The sequence below is a fragment of the Chelonoidis abingdonii genome, chromosome 10 (assembly GCF_003597395.2).
Source record: "Chelonoidis abingdonii isolate Lonesome George chromosome 10, CheloAbing_2.0, whole genome shotgun sequence".
NCBI classification, from domain to species: domain Eukaryota; kingdom Metazoa; phylum Chordata; order Testudines; family Testudinidae; genus Chelonoidis; species Chelonoidis abingdonii.
This window is the reverse complement of record NC_133778.1, coordinates 54,749,995-54,769,123: the sequence shown is the minus strand read 5'-3', so window position 1 is coordinate 54,769,123 and position 19,129 is coordinate 54,749,995. Positions and strand designations below refer to the sequence as shown.

The window sequence follows — 19,129 nt, the reverse complement described above, 5'->3', positions numbered from 1 at the left end:
AGCACTAGATAGCTGGCTATTTGCCTGTGCTTTTAATAATACTTTAGATCACAGAGGGTCAGATTCTTCCACCCTAACTCATGTTTTCTTATTCCACAAATAGCACCTTTTATTTCAAGGTACTCTTAAGCATAAGGATGACAACATTTGGCTCTAAAAGTGAAATAAATCTAAAAAAAAATCCAATTTAATATTCATGCTGTTTCCTTTTTGCATTTCTCTCAGCCTGAGCAATGAAAATCAGTTAAGTCAATTTCATTTTTCTGGTTCTCGGTGCTGTAATATTTTGATTGCAAACACTGTTCAAAAACAACTGAAGTATAGAGGGAGCTGGCTAAAACCGCTACATATAGATTATCTATCACTTTCCATTACAAAAGTTCCTAACTCCTCCACCGCTTGCAGCAAGCCTTTGAAATTAGGTCATGGAATTTCCTTGAGGCTAGGGCCAGGCCTTTTCTGTTCATCCCATGAAATCCTGTTTAAATTTGGCTGTTATAAGGTATTGAAAATTGTCATTTCCCATCTCTGATTTATGGTGCTCAGCATAATTTTGCAGCATAACAAAATCTCTGTGTAATCTGAGGCTGGGCCACCAAGACCACTATTGCAATAGCAATTAACACTGGAAACCCTCGGAGCAGAAATTGCCCGGCTGTGGCTGAAAGAGCAGAGGGATGAGAAAGGGGAAAAGTGAGCTGTGCTAGCTGAACCATATCCAGGAAGGCTCCAGCACATGCCCCCTTTTCTAGGATACCATTTGGAGCAGGAACTCACCGCCACTTGCCATGGACACTAGAGTTCTAGATTCACTTCTGATGACTAACGTTAATATTTCCATACCCTTCACATCACATCTCTCACTGTTAATCAGTGCTTCCTACCCCATTGTGAGTTTACACAAATTGAAGATAGATTCCAGCTCTCCAATGTGGCAGCCCCAAATTAGAGTCACTAAGCCCCACTGCCTCTCAGAAGTAATCTACCATATCTTTGTCCTTGGCTATGCTGTCTGTAAAACAGGGCATAGATAACCCCCTGTATCACTATGTGGTGCATCCTCCTATAGTGGCTGGTTTACACAGGCTAACAGCTTTCTCTTGCTGCTAGCAAATGTAGTTAGTCCAGTAGCTCTAGTTCTGGCCCTCTGGGCTGCAGTACTGAAGATGCAGAGTTCAGATCCTGATCATGATGCATGTGTTTGTTGTAAATTGTGGATGATAATACTTTCTTATCTGCCAAGGGAGTTGTGAAGCTAAATTCATTGTCTCTTGGGGGAGCTGTGAAGATTAAATTTATTAATATTTATGAGACACTTTAAAAAAAATTATTACATATTCAGTATGGGGTTTGGATGGTGTTCAGTGAATAATGCATCGGGCTACATATTGACTGAAAAAATATAACAGCTTTATTCCTAGAGCACTGTCCATCCTCTGCACTGAATGAGGCCGAGGTCTTATGGAAAAAATAGCGTGTGATCATATAATTAAAGACTGCATCATAGTCCATGTACATAAAGGGGCATTACCCAGTTTCTAGATGGTTTTGCTACCCAAATAACTTTCTTCTAATGTAGTTTTTGTATGCAGTTGAAACATAACAATTAATGGAACATTTTAAATGGCTTTATGTTTTGAAAAAGTTTGAGGTTTGAAATAGTAACAAGGTGGAAGAGACTAGCATCCAGGGGTTGGAAGGGGAGTGTGCATGGTGGTTATGTGAATTCATCAAGAGATTTATATAACAAATTAAAGAAAGAAATGTGCACAATATGATTCTAACCAGGAGAAACCATTTACACTCAACCAGAAAGGTGGTTCTACACATTTTTAACTCTTTTTCCAGATTCTGTCACACATTCCCTGGTTCAGATGTTAACAGGTCAGATTACTGTCCAATATCCTTAACGAATGAGGGCTGAAAGATTCAGGGGAAACTTCCTACTTGAAGGATAGAACAAATTCTTCCAGAGTTAACCCATGTCCATCAGGTCAATGCTATTGTTCATTTACTCTTTGTGCAACAGTCTCACCTAGAGGTCCTGACTGAGTTCAGGGCCCTGTTGAACTAGGCAATGTCCAAATACAGAGTTAGGTATGATCCCTGTCCTAAAAAGCTCACAATTTAAAGAGACAAAGGATAGTTGAAAACAGTATTATCTTCATACTCATTTTACAGCTGGGGACTGAGGTGCAGAGATGAAGTGACTTGCCTATAGTGGTGTTTGGTCTCAGAGTATGAGAGGGATAAGATGAGTGAGGTAATATCTTTTATTGGAGCACCTTCTGTTACTGCCTCACCCACCGTCACTTGCCTATAGTCATACAGGAAAACTGTGGCAGAGCCAGCAATTGAAAACAGAGCTCCTAAGGTTCAGTCTAGTACCTTAACCACAAGACCATCCTTCCCCTCTGAATATAAAGGTGTTATTAACTGACCTAATCCCCACATCAATCATCTACACCATTAGATGTGACTACAACTCTTAAAAAAGGAATGCCTTGATAAGGTGAGCTGGAAGCACTTACTTGTTACTGTAAAGTTTATGGTAGGTGAAGCATTCTGCAGGTGGATTTTATTTCCCTATATTGATTTAGGTGCCTCTGTTCTTGAATGTTCGTTCCTAATAAGTGCTAACAAATTTTAAAGGGACTCAGGAATGCCAGCCCCCATCTTCCTTGTTATTTAACTGAGTCGTTGACTGAGGGCTTGTCTTCACTACTAGGGTAACTTGACCTAAGTTACGCTACTCTAGCTACATGGATAACGTAGCTGGAGTCGACGTAGTCTAGGTTGACTTACCACGATGTCTTCACTGCGCCGCATCAATGGGAGAGACTTACCTTGCTTTTCTCAGAGAGCTGGATTACCAGGGTCGACTGGAGAGTGCTCTGCCGTCAATTTAGTGGGTCTTCAGATTCGGCGGCATTTCGGCGGATGCTCAACTGCCGCCACAGTCCTTCCAGACGAAAAGGTTGGGGACCGCTGCTCTAGGTCCTCGCATACAGACTTAGTCTTTCTGCATAACATAAGATACAGCCTTTCCTATCCATGCACAAAATATAAACTCTTGTCCAGGCTCTCATCATGTTGCATCTTGATTATTGCAACATCCTTACCTCTTGACAAGTGCAATCTTGAACCACATGTATCTATTTCAGAATGCTGCTGCAAAGATCATTTCCCTAGCCCATCCCTTTAACCATATCACCTTTTTTTTGCATCTCTCTGTTGGCTCCCTTTTTGCTATCATAGCAAACTTAACCTATTTCTCTTCACTTTAAAGGCCCTTCACAACCTATCCCTACCCTAGCTATCATCTCTTATTTAGTATCAAAAGGCTAGCTCTCACCTGAGATCAGCCACTGATGCCAGTCTTCACTGTTCACTTGTTAAATTTTCAAACAAGCACCTTTGTGCTTTCTCCCATATTGTCCCTCATGGTTTAAAGGAATTCCTCCATTATCATCAACCAGAGTAATTCATTATCCTCCTTTAGATCTCTTCTTAGAACTCTTCTCTGCCGTGAAGCCTACAAAATACCGACAAATTAGGTTGCTGGAGTGCAGAAACCACTGTCTGTCATGCTGACCAATATTGTTTCATTGTTACCTTGTACTCCCCCCTCTCTCTGTCTATCCATCCATTTTCTCTTATTCTTAAGAGACAGCAGGGAAAGAACTATTTGTCCTGTTTTTCTACAGCACCTAGCACAGCAGAGTCCTGGTCTATGGCTGGGGCTCCTCAGTGCTATTATAATACAAATAAATAATAGTAAGGCAGCTGAAGTGAGAAAAACTTATGTCAGTAGAATTGGATGCAAGGAATGCAAGGATATTTATATATATAGAGATATTACAGGCATGTAATGCAGATTTATATTTTTAAATCAGCAACAGAAACAGTAACTATTAAAGTGTATATAGGCCCTTTTAATGTTTGCAAGAGGAACTCTCCTGGCTGTCTACTACTCTGTTACAGGGTTTCCTGCAACAATACCTGTGGGAATGAGGACATGGTCACTGAGTCCTGGGAGAGAAATGGGTCACATTTAAAAAAAACAAGACAAAGGCCCATGCTGCTGACTCATGTTACATGATCAGAATGGGCTAAGATTGCCCTCAATAGGCAATTCCAGTTGGCCTCTTTCTCAGATGTAGGAGCACAAGTTTATTGGATGGCAAGGCTCTGTGGTAAGTATTTAAACCCTGCCCTCTGGCCTATTGGAGAAAGATCAGGAAGGAAGCATGCCTTACTGTTGGATCTCTCCTGAAAGCAATGGGCAAGAAAAACTCACTTTCCTTAGGGTTTTTTGGTATAATCCTTTTGATTTATAATGGGGTTTTGAGGCAGACACCTCTAATAGGTGTCTGAGCTAAATTCTTATATGCTATGGTAATGTTTTACTGCTTTTTCATTAGTGAGTTGAAAAAAGCCTCAGACAGGGACCATAAGAACCTAAGAATGTCCATACTGGGTCAGACCATCTAGCCCAGTATCCTGTCTTCCGACCATGGCCTGTGCCAGATGCTTCAAAGGGAATGAACAGAACAGGACAATTTCGAGTGACACCCAGAGGATGGGGTTGCTTCCTTGGCCATCTTCATTAATAGCCAGTGATAGACCTATCCTCCATTAACTTTTCTAATTCTTTTTTTGAACCCAGTTATACTTTTGGTCTTCACTACATCCTCTAGCAATGAGTTCCACAGGTTGACTGTGCATTGTGTGAAGAAATACTTCCTTTCGTTTGTTTTAAACCTGCTGCCTATTAATTTCATTTCATGATCCCTGGTTCTTGTGTTATGTGAAGAGGTAAATAACACTTCCATATACATTCTCTCCACACCATTAACCATTTTTTTAGACCTTTACTATATCCCCACTTAGTTATTTCTTTTCCAAACTGAATAATCCCAGTCTTTTTTATCTTACTTATTTATGGAAGCTATTCCATAACCCTAATCATTTTTGTTGTCCTTCTCTGTATCTTTTCCGATTCTAATATATCTTTTCTGAGATGGGGTGACCGGAACTGCACACAGTATTCAAGGTGTGTGGATGTACCATGAATTATATAGTGACATGATGTTTTCTGTCTTTTTAGCTGTCTCTTTCCTAATGGTTCCTAATGTTGTTAGCTTTTTTTGTCTGACACTGCACATTGAGCAGACGTTTTCAGAGAACTATCCACAATGATTCCAAGATCTTTCTTGAGTGTAACAACTGATTTAGATACCCATCAGTTTTAATTCAATTTAAAACAAAGAAAAAGGTAAAAGAGAAATTCCCTCAATGTTACTTTAGTAGCTATTTCAGCTTATTATGAGTGTGATGAAGGTCGACCAGTTTCCACGTGGTCCCTTGTTTCACAAGGTTCATGTCAGGCTTGATGCCTTTGAAATCCCTATTTAAAGAGTCTTCAGTGTCATGGGTTATTAATGAGGTCCAGCCTAAACTGGGGAAAGCTGTTTTTATCTACCCTATACCTGTGATCTTACATTTCTTGTACGGAAGATAATTTTCTTAGTGGCAGTGAGCTCAGTTTGTAGAGTGAATATGCTTTGAGTTCCTTTTACTAATCTAGAGGCCTACAGCGGGACTGGGATCCTGCAGATCCCACACAACCCGCTGCCATAATAGTGGGAGCAGATAAAATTTTTGTTGTGGGCTAGATTGAGTAGGAAAAAAGACAGACTGCAGTAATTTGTGGGAAAACACTAAATCTCCTGTCAGTTTGTTGATAAATAGAATTTCAGGAATGTAAAGCACATTTTTTTAATAAAGGTTTTAATACCTATATTTTAAGCGAAGGATAGAAAGAGATTTGATGTCTATTATAACAGAGGCTATAGTTTTTTTTTACATAGTTTGAGCAAGATTTGTTTTATTCTTTTAGTGGTAAAAATTGTGCCTGAATTCCGTTTTTATATGTGTATAAATAACCAACCATGGTGGTGTTTGTTTTTGTAGCATGGAGGAATCTGTCTCTTGTGGGATTTGTGGGATCTAAGGTTTTTGCAGGTGGGAGCAGGGTAAAAATGCAAGAAACAATCCAAGAAGCAGGATGGGAGCGAGATTAAAAAAAATAGTTCTGTGCAGGGATCTAGACTGATCCATCTTATACCAAATTGTACAAAGAGGAGTTGGGGCTTGGTACAGCTGTTCAACTGATAATCCTTCTAAGCATACTAACGAGTTTTATTTCAATGAACTAATTATCTTGCCAACATTTTTAACATACCTGTACTGTATTCCCATCCAGGTGAGTTCCTTCTCCACAAGCCTGATTTTAAAAGGTCCCTTTGTTTTTATATGGAATGGACAGGAGTCCACTCAGCTTTTTGTTTCATTTGGCACTAGTATAGATACGAGGGAGTCAACAAGCGTGTGGATCAGGATGATCCGGTGGATAAAGTGTACTTAGATTTTCAAAAGCCTTTGACCAGGTCCCTCATCAAAGGCTCTTAAGCAAATTAAGCTGTCATGGAATAAGAGGAAAGGTCCTCTCATGGATCGGTAACTGGTTAAAAGATAGGAATAAATTATTCTCGGAATGGAGAGAGGTAAATAGTGCTGTCCCCCAGGGGTCTGTTCTGGGCCCAGCCCTATTCAACATATTCATAAATGATCTCAAAAAAAGGGTAAACAGTGAGGTGGCAAAATTTGCAGATGATACAAAGCTACTCAAGATAGTTAAGCCCAAAGCAGACTGCAAAGAGCTATAAAGTAGGGCTGTCGATTAATCGCAGTTAACACGCAATTAACTCAAAAAGTTAACTGCAATTTAAAAAATTTAATCGCACTGTTAAACAATAGAATACCAATTGAAATGTATTAAATATTTTTGGATGTTTTTCTACATTTTCAAATATGTTGATTTCAGTTACAACACAGAATACAAAGTGTACACTGCTTACTTTATATTATTTTTATTACAAATATTTGCACTGTAAAAATGATAAATAAATACTATTTTTCAATTCACCTTGTACAAGTACTGTAGTGCAATCTCTATCTTGAAAGTGTAACTTACAAGAGTAGATTTTTTTTCTTACATAACTGCTCTCAAAAACAAAAAGATGGTAAAAACTTTAGAGCCACAAGATCCACTCAGTCCCTACTTCTTGTTCAGCAAGTGCTAAGATAAAACATTTACTCTTACGGTAGATACTTCTGCCTGCTGCTTATTTAACGTGTCACTGACTGTGAGAAAGCGGGTTCGTATGACACTTTTGTAGCCATGAGTGAAAGGTATTTTGCATGCCAGATATGCTAACATTCATATGCCTGCTTCATGCCTTCACCAACCATTCTGGAGGACATGCTGTCCATGCTGATTGAAATATTCATTTAAAAAAAATAGTGCATTAATTAATTTCTGACAGAACTTTCTTGGGGGAGAAATTGATGTCCCCTCTCTAGGTTTTACCCGATTCTAACATATATTTCAAGTCAGCAGTCTCGATGATGAACTCAGGCACATGTTTCATTTTAGAACATTTCACTGCAGATCTAACAAGAATGCAAAAGAAGAGTTGTTGATGTTTCTAAAAATACTTACAGCACTGGACCGAAGGTTTAGAAGAATCTGAAGTGCTGTCTAAAAGTGTGAGAGGGACGAGGTGTGGAGCTTGCATTTCAGAAGTCTAAAGAAGCAACACTCAGATGCGGAAACTAACAGAACCCGAACACCAAAAAAAAAACATCAACTTTCTGGCTGGTTACATCAGCACTTCGCTGATTCAAAATAAAACATGCATCGGTCGCCTCTTTGGATTATATTATTGGAAGCAAGAACCCGTCACATCAGCATGATGGCATATCCTCTGAAATGGTGTTTGAGCGTGACAGGACCTATGATCCTTAAGATTTCTGGCACGGTAAATATCTGCGACACCGGTTACAAACAGTGCCATGTTGTGAACCACTGTTCTCACTTCAGGTGACATTGTAACCAAGAAGGCAGGGGCAGCGTTTATCTCCTGCAAATGTAACCAACTTGTTTGTCTAGCGATTGGCTGAAGTAGGACTGAGTGGATTTGTAGGCATGAGTTTTACATCGCTTTATTTTTGAAGCAGTTTTTTTGTACCATAATTCTAAATTTGTAAGTTCACTTTCCATGATAAAGAGATTGCACTACAGTACTTAATTAGGTGAATTGAAAATACTTTTCTTTTTTGTTTTTGCAGTGCAAATGTTTGTAATAAAAAGTGGCACTGTACACTTTGCTACCTTTGTATCTGTGTGTAACTGAAATTCAATATTTTGAAAATGTAGAAAACATCCAAAAATATGTAAATGATATTCTATTATTGTTTACAGTGCGATTAATCATATGATTAATTGTGATTAATTTTTTTAGTCGTAAAATTAATTGCCATTTAATTTTTTAATCACTTGACAGCCCTACTACAAAGTGATCTCTCAAAAACTGAGTGACCAGGCAGCAAAATGGCAGATGAAGTTCAATGTTGATAAATGCACAGTAATGCACACTGGAAAACATAACCCCACTATACATATCAATGATGGGGTCTAAATAGCTGTTATCACTTGTCATAAGCATAAGTCCCATTCTGAACCTTAGTGTCCAAAATGGGTGCCTGCATGAAACTCCAAGCTTAATTACCAGCTTAGATCTGATAGCGCTGCCACCAGCAGGATTCCAGTGCCTGGCTCACTCTGGTCTCCCAAAACTCCTGGGGGACCCAAGACTCAGATGCCCTGAGTCACACAACAAAGGAAATAACCCCCTCCTCCTGTCTCCTCGTTACTTCCTCCTGGATGACCCTGGAAGATCACCCTGTTTCAATCCTCTCACAATTCCCTGGTGAACTGCAGACTCAATCTCCTTGAGCCCCAACTAGAAAATCCAACAAGTTTTAAAAAGAAAGCTTTATATACAAAAGAAAGAAAAAGACATAAAAATGGTCTCTGTATCAAGTGACAATATACAGGGTTATTGGCTTAAAAGAAAAAAATGAAATAAACAGCCTTATCCAAAAAGAAATACAATTAAAACATTCCACGAAACTACATACATGTAAATACAAACAAACATATAAGCCTATTGTCTTCTACCTTTGTAACTCACACTTGGAAATAGAAAAGATAGAAGTCTGGAGATAGAATGATCCCTCAGAGACTATAAAGCAACAGAACCCAGAACAAAAAACCACACCCAAACTTTTCCCTCCCTTGAGATTTGAAAATCTTGTTTCCTGATTGGTCCTCTGGTCAGGTGTTTGGTTCCTTTGTTAACCCTTTACAGGTAAAAGAACATTAACCTTAGCTACTGTTTATGACACCACTCAAGAACTATCATTGTGGATACTCTCTGAAAACATCCACTCCATGTGCAGCAGCAGTCAAAAAGCTAACAGAATGTTGGGAATCATAGAAGAAGAATAGATAAAGCAAAAATATCATATTCCCTATAATAAATCCATAGTACAACCACATTTTGAATACTGCGTGCAGATGTGGTTGCCCCATTTCAAACAAGATGTATTAGAATTGGAAAAAGTTTCAGAAAAAGGACAACAAAAATGATTATGGAACAGCTTCTGTTATGAGAAGAGATTATAAGATCGAGACTTTCTAGCTTGGAAAAGAGACGACTAATGGGGGATGTGATACAGTCTGTGAAATCATGACTGGTGTGGAAAAAGCAATAAAGGAAGTGATATTTACTCCTTCTCAGAACAGAAGAACTATGGTCACCAATGAAATTAATAGGCAGCAGGTTTTAAACAAAATAAAGGAAGTATTTCTTCACACAATGCACAGTCAACCTGTAGAACTCTGTTAGAAGTGTGTGAAGCCAGACTATAACAGTGTTAAAAAAAGAACTAGTTAAATTCATGGAGGATAAGTCCATCAATGGCTAATTACAGGATGGGCAGGGATGGTGTCCTAGGCTCCATTTGCCAGAAGCTGGGAAGGGTGACAGGATGGTCACTTGATGATTAGCTGGTCTGTAATTCCTCTGAGCACCTGACATCAGCCACTGTCAGAAGACAGGATATTGAGCTAGATGGACCTTTGGTCTGAACCAGTATGGCTGTTCTTATGTTATGTTGATAGGTTCTACTGTTAAAAGAAAACCATGTGAGAATGTCTTTCTTGTAGTATTTCTCAGCCTGGCCTTCAGGACTCCTTCTAATATTCACACCCTCTGAGCAGCATTAAATACTTGACATTTAAAAAAAAAAACTTTTTCCTTTTTTCCAAATATGGAATTTCTTCTTTGAGTGCTTGCTCATGTTGATTCCATTGTAGATGTGTGCGTGCCCTCATGTGTGGTCGTCAGAGACTTTTGCCTTAGCAGTATCCATAGGGGTCAGCTATGGCACCCTCTGGAGTGCCGCACTCATGCAGCAGTATTTCAGGTGCCTTCGGACCGGCACCCTATGAGTTCCTTTTTACAGCCCAGCGTGGTCAGTTGCAGCACCTCTGTCCCTTGCTTTGCAAGTGGTCGGTGGTTTCTCTTCTAGCTTAACCTTATGCTTCTAGCTGTAAATAGTTTAATCATTTGTTAATTAGTTGTTAAGTACCTGTTAAGTGTTTAAGTTAGATAGTGTCTCAGCAGGGACTTTGCCCAGGCGGGGCATGCACTGTTCTCCAGCTTTCAAGCCCTGCTCTTTGTGTAACAGGCCCATGCCTGTTTGTGATTCACATGAGAGTTGTCTACAGTGCCTTGGAGAATTCCACATAAAGGAGCGCTGTTGCATCTGCCAGAACTTTCATCCTCGAACACAAAGAAAGCGTGACATACACCTCAGGACCCGCCAGATGCAGGCTGCCCTGCACCCATCTTCAGAGTCATCACAGCCTGAACCGGGACCCAGAGCATCAACTTCGGTGCATAGCGCATCCCCTTCGCCAGTGCCGAAGAAGAAGAAACCATTGAGCAAGCCTGACCAAGGGGCACTGGGCAAAGGACCCTGCTCAGGCCTTACACCCGCTCTGGTCACACAAAAGGGCTCAGCCCTGGGGAGTTCCTCCACCCGAAAGGACCTGCAACTGACTCCAGGAAGCAATAAAGGGCCCAAGCCAACAGCGCAGTCAGCGCCCTCTGAGCCCCTGGCACCTGGTGAGCTAGAAGAGTGCCTCTGCCGCAGCCAGCACCACGTGCGGCAATGGAACTGACTAAGACTCCCCATGAGGGCAAGCCCACCAGCAAGGCCTCGCGCAAAACAAGCGAGCACGACTGGTCTCCGGAGCCAAGACAGAGCCCCTGGTTGCCATGTTCTTGGTCTCCACGTCGGCCCAGATTTCTGGCTCGCTGCTGTGAGTCATCGTCATTGCCCTCCTGATCCCTGTCTTCAGGCCAGGCGTTGACGATCTCCCTGGCACCCGTCTTCATCGCGTTGTTGGTCACTGTTGCTGAGACCTTGAGGTCACTCCCTGACATGGCACCTCTCGCCCTACTCCCAACACTGATCGGACCGTTCCCAGCACCAGTCACCGGCGGCAACAGTGAGCTGCCAGACCCAAGCCGCCACAGCCTCACCTTGTTCACCGGAGGATGATGACCTTTTCAGCTCGGAGGCACAGTTCAGCCCCTTGCCTGGACAGCGTCGTGATTGGGCTCTAGCGGGCGTGTCCATGGCATTGGTGCCAATCTGGCAGCTGAGCCAGTGGCCGACCCTATGGCCTTATTGGAATGCCTAGGCTGTTCCCATCATGCCATTGTCCCACTCCCACCAGCCCTCGGTCGCCAGGCATGCCAAAGTCAGCACCCATGGCATTGACAGCACCGGGTTTGGTGCAGGATGCTCCTGCAGCCATTGCGGGTGAGGAGCCAGTATCCACCCCAAGGCCCTCTCTGATGGGTGAGGACGCTGCCAGACCTCCCCTGGTCATCCAGTCATCCTCCTTCTCTCCGGAGGAGGTGGTGGCAGGTCCCTCGAAAGCTAGTCCGCCAGATGATTTTAGGGAGTATCAGATGCTGCTCTGCAGGGTGGCTTCCAACCTGGGCCTCAAAGTGGAAGAGATGGAGGAGTAGTCAAATACATTGTTTTATGTGCTCTCAGTGTCCGCCCCAGCTCATGTCATGCTCCCGGTACACAAGGAGGTCCTGAATGTTGCCAAAACCATCTGACAAACCCCGTCCTCCATCCTGCCCACCTCTAAGAGGACGGAAAAGAAGTACTTCGTCCCTGCAAAAGGGTTGGAGTACTTGTACACCCATCCACCACCAGGATCGTTGGTCATCTCGGCTGCCAATGACAGGGACAAATGGGGTCCCACCAGTTCCACCCATAAAAATAAGGAGGCCAAGAGGCTGGATTTGTTTGGTCACAAAATTTATTCTACAGCCAACTACAGTTTCGGGTGGTAAACCATCAGGCCCTCTTGAGTCGCTATAAGTTGTGGGATTCTCTCCTCAAGCTCAAGGAGACGGCCCAGGAGTGCTCCCTCCAAATGGCCTGGGACATGGACGATTCATCTGCCCGGGTGGTCGCCTTGGCAGTGGTCATGCAACGCAGTTCCTGGCTCCAGACCGCTGGCCTGTCCCAGGGCATGCAGGGCTCTATTCAGGGCCTCCCATGTGACGGTGTCTGCCTGTTCTCTGATCAAACAGATGCGTAGCCACATGGCCTGAAAGACACAGAGGCAACGTTTCAGTCTCTGGGGGTGCACACTTCTCAGGTGTTGAGACAGCCATTCCAGCCTCCTCCACCACCTCGATAATGGCAGCCTTGACAAGGGCCTCTAAGGAAACGTGACGTCGGGTTCAGCTGCCGCCACCCTTCGTCGTCCCGGTCTCTTGCACATCCTGACCCAAAGAAGCACCCGGGGGCCAGAAGTGCTCATTTGGAGGGTGCGCTCAGGAATGACATACCAGTCAACTGCCTAGATCCTTTCCGTTTTTTCCTCAACAGCCTTTTCCCCTACCACTTGACCTGGTTGTGGGTTATCTTGGACTGCTGGGTCCTGGACATAGTGGCTCGGGGCTACACCCTGCAATTTCTGGCCCCTCCTCCCTCCCATCCCCCCACTTCTCCATCCTTCTTCAAGGACCCATCTCACAAGCAACTCCTCATTCAGGAGGTCAAGAAGCTCCTAAGTTTGGGAGCTGTGGAGGAAGTTCCTCGAGACATAGAAGAAAGAGGATTCTACTCCCGCTACTTCCTAATCCCAAAGGCAAAAGAGGGCCTCAGACCCATTCTGGACCTGTGGGGCCTTAACGAATCTCTCAAGAAGTTGCAAGTTCCACATGGTCTCCCTGGCCTTCATCATCCCTTCCCTAGTTCCGGGGGGCTCTCTGGGGCGGGGGGAAGGTACGCCTCTCTTGACTTAAAGGATTCTTACTTTCATGTCTCCATATTCCCAGGACACATGCATTTCATGCATTTCATAGTGGCTGGGCGCCACTTCCAGTTCGCTCCAGTGCTACCCTTTGGCCTGTACTTGGCCCGGGGTGTTCACGAAATGCATGGCGCTGATGGTGGCTTTCCTGAGGCGTCGAGGGGTCCAGATCTTCCTGTATTTTGATGACTGGCTAATCAAGGGCAGTTCCAGAGGTGGTCAGTCTAGATTTCCACAGGTGTGGAACTCCCTGGGTGAACCTGTTCACATCCAGGCAGAACAGAAAGTGCCACATGTTCTGTTCTCTGCTGGGCAGAGACAAGGGCTGCCTGTTGGAAGCCTTCCTGATGCTGTGGTCGACAGCACTAATGTACACCTTCCTGCCGATACCGTTAATCCATAAGATCCTGCTAAAAGTAAAGCAAGACAAAGCGATGGTCATCCTCAAAGCCCCAGCGTGGCCTCATCAACACTGGTTTGGCATGCTGCTGAGTCTTTTGGCACCCACGCCCCTGCAGCTGCCTCTTTGGCCGGATCTGCTGTCGCAGAACCACAGCGCTCTACTACATCCAAACCTGGCAGTGCTGCACTTGACCATCTGGCTGCTGGGTGGCTAAGTGGGGAAGAATGCCAGTGTTCTGCTGGTATCCAGCAGAAAACCCTCCACCAGGGCTACCTACATTGCAAAGTGGAAGTGGTACTCATGTTGGGGCTCAGATCTCTGCATTCATGAGGAAGAGGCCCCACTGCAGGACATCCTTGACTATTTGCTGCACCTTAAGCTCCAGGGGCTGTCGCTATCTTTGGTCCAGGTACACCTTGCGGCCATTTCAGCCTTCCGCCCTCTGTTTCAGAGCAGTACTCCAATCTACAAGACCATGAACTCTGAGCCCACCTCCAGGTATTCTGCTTGTGAGTAACCTACAATGGAATCGACACGAGCAAGTACTCAAAGAAGAAGAAACAATTACCCACCTTTGTAACTGTTGTTCTTTGAGATGTATTGCTCATGTCCATTCCATTACCCGCCTTCCTATCCCTCTGCCAGAGTTGTCGGCAAGAAGGAACTGAGAGGATGCAGGGCTGGCGGCACCTGATATACTGCCGCATGAGCATGGCGCTTCAGAGGGTACCACTTCAGAGGGTACCTATGAATACCACTAAGGCAGCAGTTCTCAAACTGTGGGTCAGGACCCTAAAGTAGGTCGTGACCCCATTTTAATGGGGTCGCCAGGGCTGACGTTAGACTTTCTGGGGTCCGGGGCTGAAGTTTGAGCCCCACCACCCAGGTCCGAAGCCCGAAGGCTTCAGCCTTGGGTGACAAGGCTCCAGTTACAGGCCCCCCACCTGGAGCTGAAGCTCTTGGGCTTTGGCTTTGTCCCCACCCCACCTGGGGCGGGCTCAGGCTTTGATCCCCCCTTGTGGGGTCATGTAGGAATTTTTGTTATCAGAAGGGGGTTGCAGTGCAATGAAGTTTGAGGTCCCCTGCGCTAAGGCAAAAGTCTGCAGCGACCACACACCTGGGCGCATGTATGCCTGCAATGGAATGGACATGAGCAACACATCTCGAAGAACAACCGTTCAAAAGCTGGGTAATTGTTTTTTCTTGTTCATCATTCAGTCCTGCACTACTGATAGATACCAATATCTATCTGACACATCAGAGCAAGAAATTGGAGTTTTATACTATTAGAAAAGGAAATTTCCCTGCTTTCCAGTGAAATGCAAGTAACTTATTTCTAGCCCTGGAAAGTCCTTAAAATATGCTACATCATGTTTGAAAAAGTTACTTAAGAATATTTTCAGAGGTTTCTAAAATATAGTAGTTATTTCTGGTTTCTGTTCTCTGGGACCTGTACAATCAAACTCTTGGTACTAAGGATGTCTGGCTTATAGGTATGAGAAATGAAAAATGGTATCAATAAAACATGCTCAAATTATTTCTAAATTATTCATCCCACTCATTTGGGGTGAACTACACATTTCATGCATGTTGTTGCCTTTTGGAGCCAATGTGACCATCCCAAACTCATATTAAAAACCAAAAAACCCCAAACCTCTAACATACCATTCCATTATGGTGATGTGGTCATGTTCCATGCAATCGTGTGTGTGTGTGTCAGAGAGAGAGAGAGAGATTTTCTTCTATGACATTTTCTTTTAGAGACTTTCTCAGAGAATTTTAGTCTGCAGAAATGGGTATCCAATAGGAGAGTTATGTTGACAGAAAACAAACTTACTTGACGTACTTGTAATCCTCGTTCTCTTACATGTCATTCTATTGCCACTCAACATCCTCATCATCTCAGTGTTTGAAAGGTTCCTTATGAACTAGTTTTATTTTGACTTTTTAATTAGCTTTTTGCGGGAAGCTGCCTACCACTTTGGATATATATTTCCAGACCTCATATTTCTTCCTGTCTACTCAGCCATGTGGAGAGGGACAGTTTGTGTTTTGTTTTACATTTTTGTCATGGGTTCCAGACTGCTGCCAGGAGAAATTTACTAATCATGAAAGCATTTATACCAGTCTGCTAACATGCTAGCCCTGGGAGCTTGTGAAATCCTGTCCTTATGATTACCAACTTGATTTCTGTGAACTTCAGCTCTAATATTTTATTTATTTATTTATTTATTTATTGTGCCATAATATTGTAGTTGCTTCCCAGAAAAGAAGGCATGATCCTTGGCCCAAGGAGCTCAACATTTGACATCTCATGTAATATGTATAACTATATGTAATGTTTAACTGTCAATACTTTACACTTCTTGAATGATGGTATTGTGAGTTGTCAGATAAAAAATTGGATTCTGTCTTTAACAATCCTCTGACGGTAGTTGAACTCCCAGTTTCCAATAGTATTTGTTTCTGGAGTTTTGCTAAATTATAAGTGGTGCTCTCTGATTTTTATCTGATCAGTGGGCTACACAGTGGAATTTGCTGCAGCTTTTCAATAGAAGATAACAGAAAAAATGATTTATTTTATCAAATTAATATGCATTTTTACTGTTTGTTTTCCGAGACCAAGGGCATCTCTTTGGTCACCATATAAGGTTGAAAAGTATGGTTCAAAGGTGGTTACATTCTGTTTTATTTCTCCTGCTCCTCTGACACACATCTTTTGTGTACAACTACTGTCAATTCAAATAAGAAATCTCCTTCAGGTAGAGGAAAACAGATAATTTATTTGTAGAGTTCAGCATTGTTTAAGGTTGATAGACAGAAATGCAGAAATAGAAAAAGAATAACCAGTCTTGAATAAATAACAGCCTTTATTGTAAATCCACCCAGCAGGGAAGCTTTGGACTTCTCTGCCACTCTAAGCAAGGGATTCATTCAGGCCACCCAAATGACTTTACCTTTTCCTTCAAGAAAACTTCTGTTGTTTTCCATGGCAACTTGTATTTGACTTTAATGTTTTCTAGAACTTGACAGTTAAATGTCACAATAATAATAGTAGTAATAATTAATAATGCTTTCCTCCAAAGATGACAGAATTAATGTTTTACAAACAATAATTCACAAAACATACTGTGAGATGCGAAATGTTCTGATCATTTTACTTATGGAAAAGCAATACAGTGGCAGAGTTGGGAACAGAATCAGGAAACTAGGAGCCAGGATTCATGGATCTAATCTTGGGACCAGACTCTTTACCATTAGGTTTTAAGGCCGTCGCTGATCGTTTTAGTAGTGGATATGGTGTGGGTTCAAGGCTGAACATAGTAACAAATGGGTAGTTTTCAGTCCTAGACTAATCCAAAATATATTTAATAAAATAATGAAATCCTCTTACACAATTCTCTGCTGAAGGAGTTTGAAAAGAAACGTAAGTTTTTCATTCAAGCAGGATTCCGATTGTGATGTGGCAATGGCATTTCTGTGTAGTGTCTGAAATAATTCATTGCAAATAGATTTTAACGTTTTTTAATAAGAAAGACATGCTGTTTGAATTTTCTTCATCTGAGTCTTGAATATAGCTAAATTTGGATGAGTCTAGTTATCGTTGCAATGATGATAGTATTTGTCCTTCAATAAACATTATTAATATATGTATTGTTTTGTGTTACAGGGGGTTCAGGACCATCATCTTCCATAGCCATAGCTGGAACCAGCCAACCTGCCATCACAAAGACAACATCCGTTCTTCAGGATGGTGTTATAGTCACTACTGCAGCTGGAAACCCACTTCCGAGCCAGCTGCCCATTGGGAGTGATTTCCCTTTTGTTGGCCACGAACACACACTTCACTTTCCACAGAACTGCTCTTCAAACAACAATCTTCCGCATTCTTTGAATCCAAATCTTCTCAATTCTCTACCTATCTCTTTGCCAGTGAATCAACAACATCTCTTAAACCAGAATCTATTAAATATACTACAGCCTTCAGCAGGAGAAGGCAAGTCTGAGGTCATACTCAACCCTTTAGGTTTGCTCAACCCAAGTGTAAATGCTGCACTAGCTTTTCTCTCCAGTGACATGGATGGGCAGGTATTACAACCTGCTCATTTTCAGCTTCTAGCAGCCCTACTTCAGAATCAAGCCCAAGCAGCTGCCATGCTTCCCCTACCATCTTTCAATTTGACCATCTCAGATTTGTTACAACAGCAAAATAACCCTTTACCCTCAGTAACACAGATGACAGCCCCACCAGACCATTTGCCAAGCAATCAATCAGACAGCAACAGAGCAGAGACCCTCTTAACCAACCCCCTGGGGAACCCTATACCAAGCTTTACAGGCACTGACACTACTTCTAACCCCTTGCTCCTCCCAGCTGTCACTGGGGCCTCAGGATTAATGGCCTTAAATCCCCAACTGTTGGGAGGTGTCCTGAACTCCGCATCGGGCAACAGTGCTAATCATCCAGAGATATCCATAGCAACCTCCTCCCAGGCAACCACTACCACAACCACTACATCATCAGCAATGACAGCACTGTCTGTCTCAACACTTGGTGGGACAGCAGTGGTGTCAATGGCAGAAACATTGCTGAACATATCTAATAATGCTGGGAATACATCTGGTCCAGCTAAACTCAACAATAACTCTGTGGTGCCACAGCTACTTAACCCTCTACTGGGGACAGGTCTGCTTGGTAAGTTAAATTTTTTCACAGATTTAAAAAAAAAAAAGGTTGGGGGGAGAGTTTCTGATTCTATTTTCTATTATTAAAGACTCCATTTCATTGCACTATTTCTAAAAAGGTTTTGTATGTCACAGGTCATTGAATACTTCTAGAGAAAAACAACCATTACTGTCAGAAATTTTAAATAGCAATTTTTAAAAATTCAGCAATATTTAATACTGTTTTTGGATATAATTTTCTTTTCCATTCTCTCATTCTGATGCCACCAAACCTACTACACACACTTAAATACAGTCAGGCAAATTTTGACTCCTTTTATTTTTCATGTAATAAAAGCACAGGTGCATCTTTGGAATGCAGTGTTTTATTTCAAATATATGTGGCATCACAGGGTTAGTATGAGTAGCTGTGCAGTCCATTAAAAATGGCCAAGTGCATTTTTTCCATTTAAATCAAAAATACGCTAAAACCATAGCACATATCCTATACGTACATAAAGCACTCCAAGTTAAGCCTTGCACAAGTTCAGTGAAGTAGGTTGCCCCTTCTAGCCCTTGATTGTATATTTCTGTTTTCATATTTCTTTGTTTTTCATTTCTTCATTGTAGTTTAGAAACTGAAGGTCTCACACCTGACAGGTCCTTACATAACTGATGAACTCTTAAGCCTAAACTGTTCTCCTAAATCTCTAGTCTCTTGATGAGTTTACTTAGAA

At 42.4% G+C, this 19,129-nt stretch overlaps 1 protein-coding gene across 5 annotated transcripts in view; it reads left to right on the top strand.

Annotated features, from left to right (window-relative positions):
• Nucleotides 1-19,129, top strand: part of MBD5 (methyl-CpG binding domain protein 5) — a 265,451-nt gene that overhangs the window by 199,704 nt on the left and 46,618 nt on the right. For 4 of the 5 annotated variants that reach the window (XM_075070237.1, XM_075070238.1, XM_075070235.1 and 1 more), the window contains one exon: nt 17,398-18,423. In XM_075070237.1, the coding sequence (XP_074926338.1) occupies nt 17,398-18,423 (1,026 nt within the window). The remainder of the gene's footprint in view (nt 1-17,397; nt 18,424-19,129) is intronic. The other variant, XM_075070239.1, reaches the window with a different exon arrangement.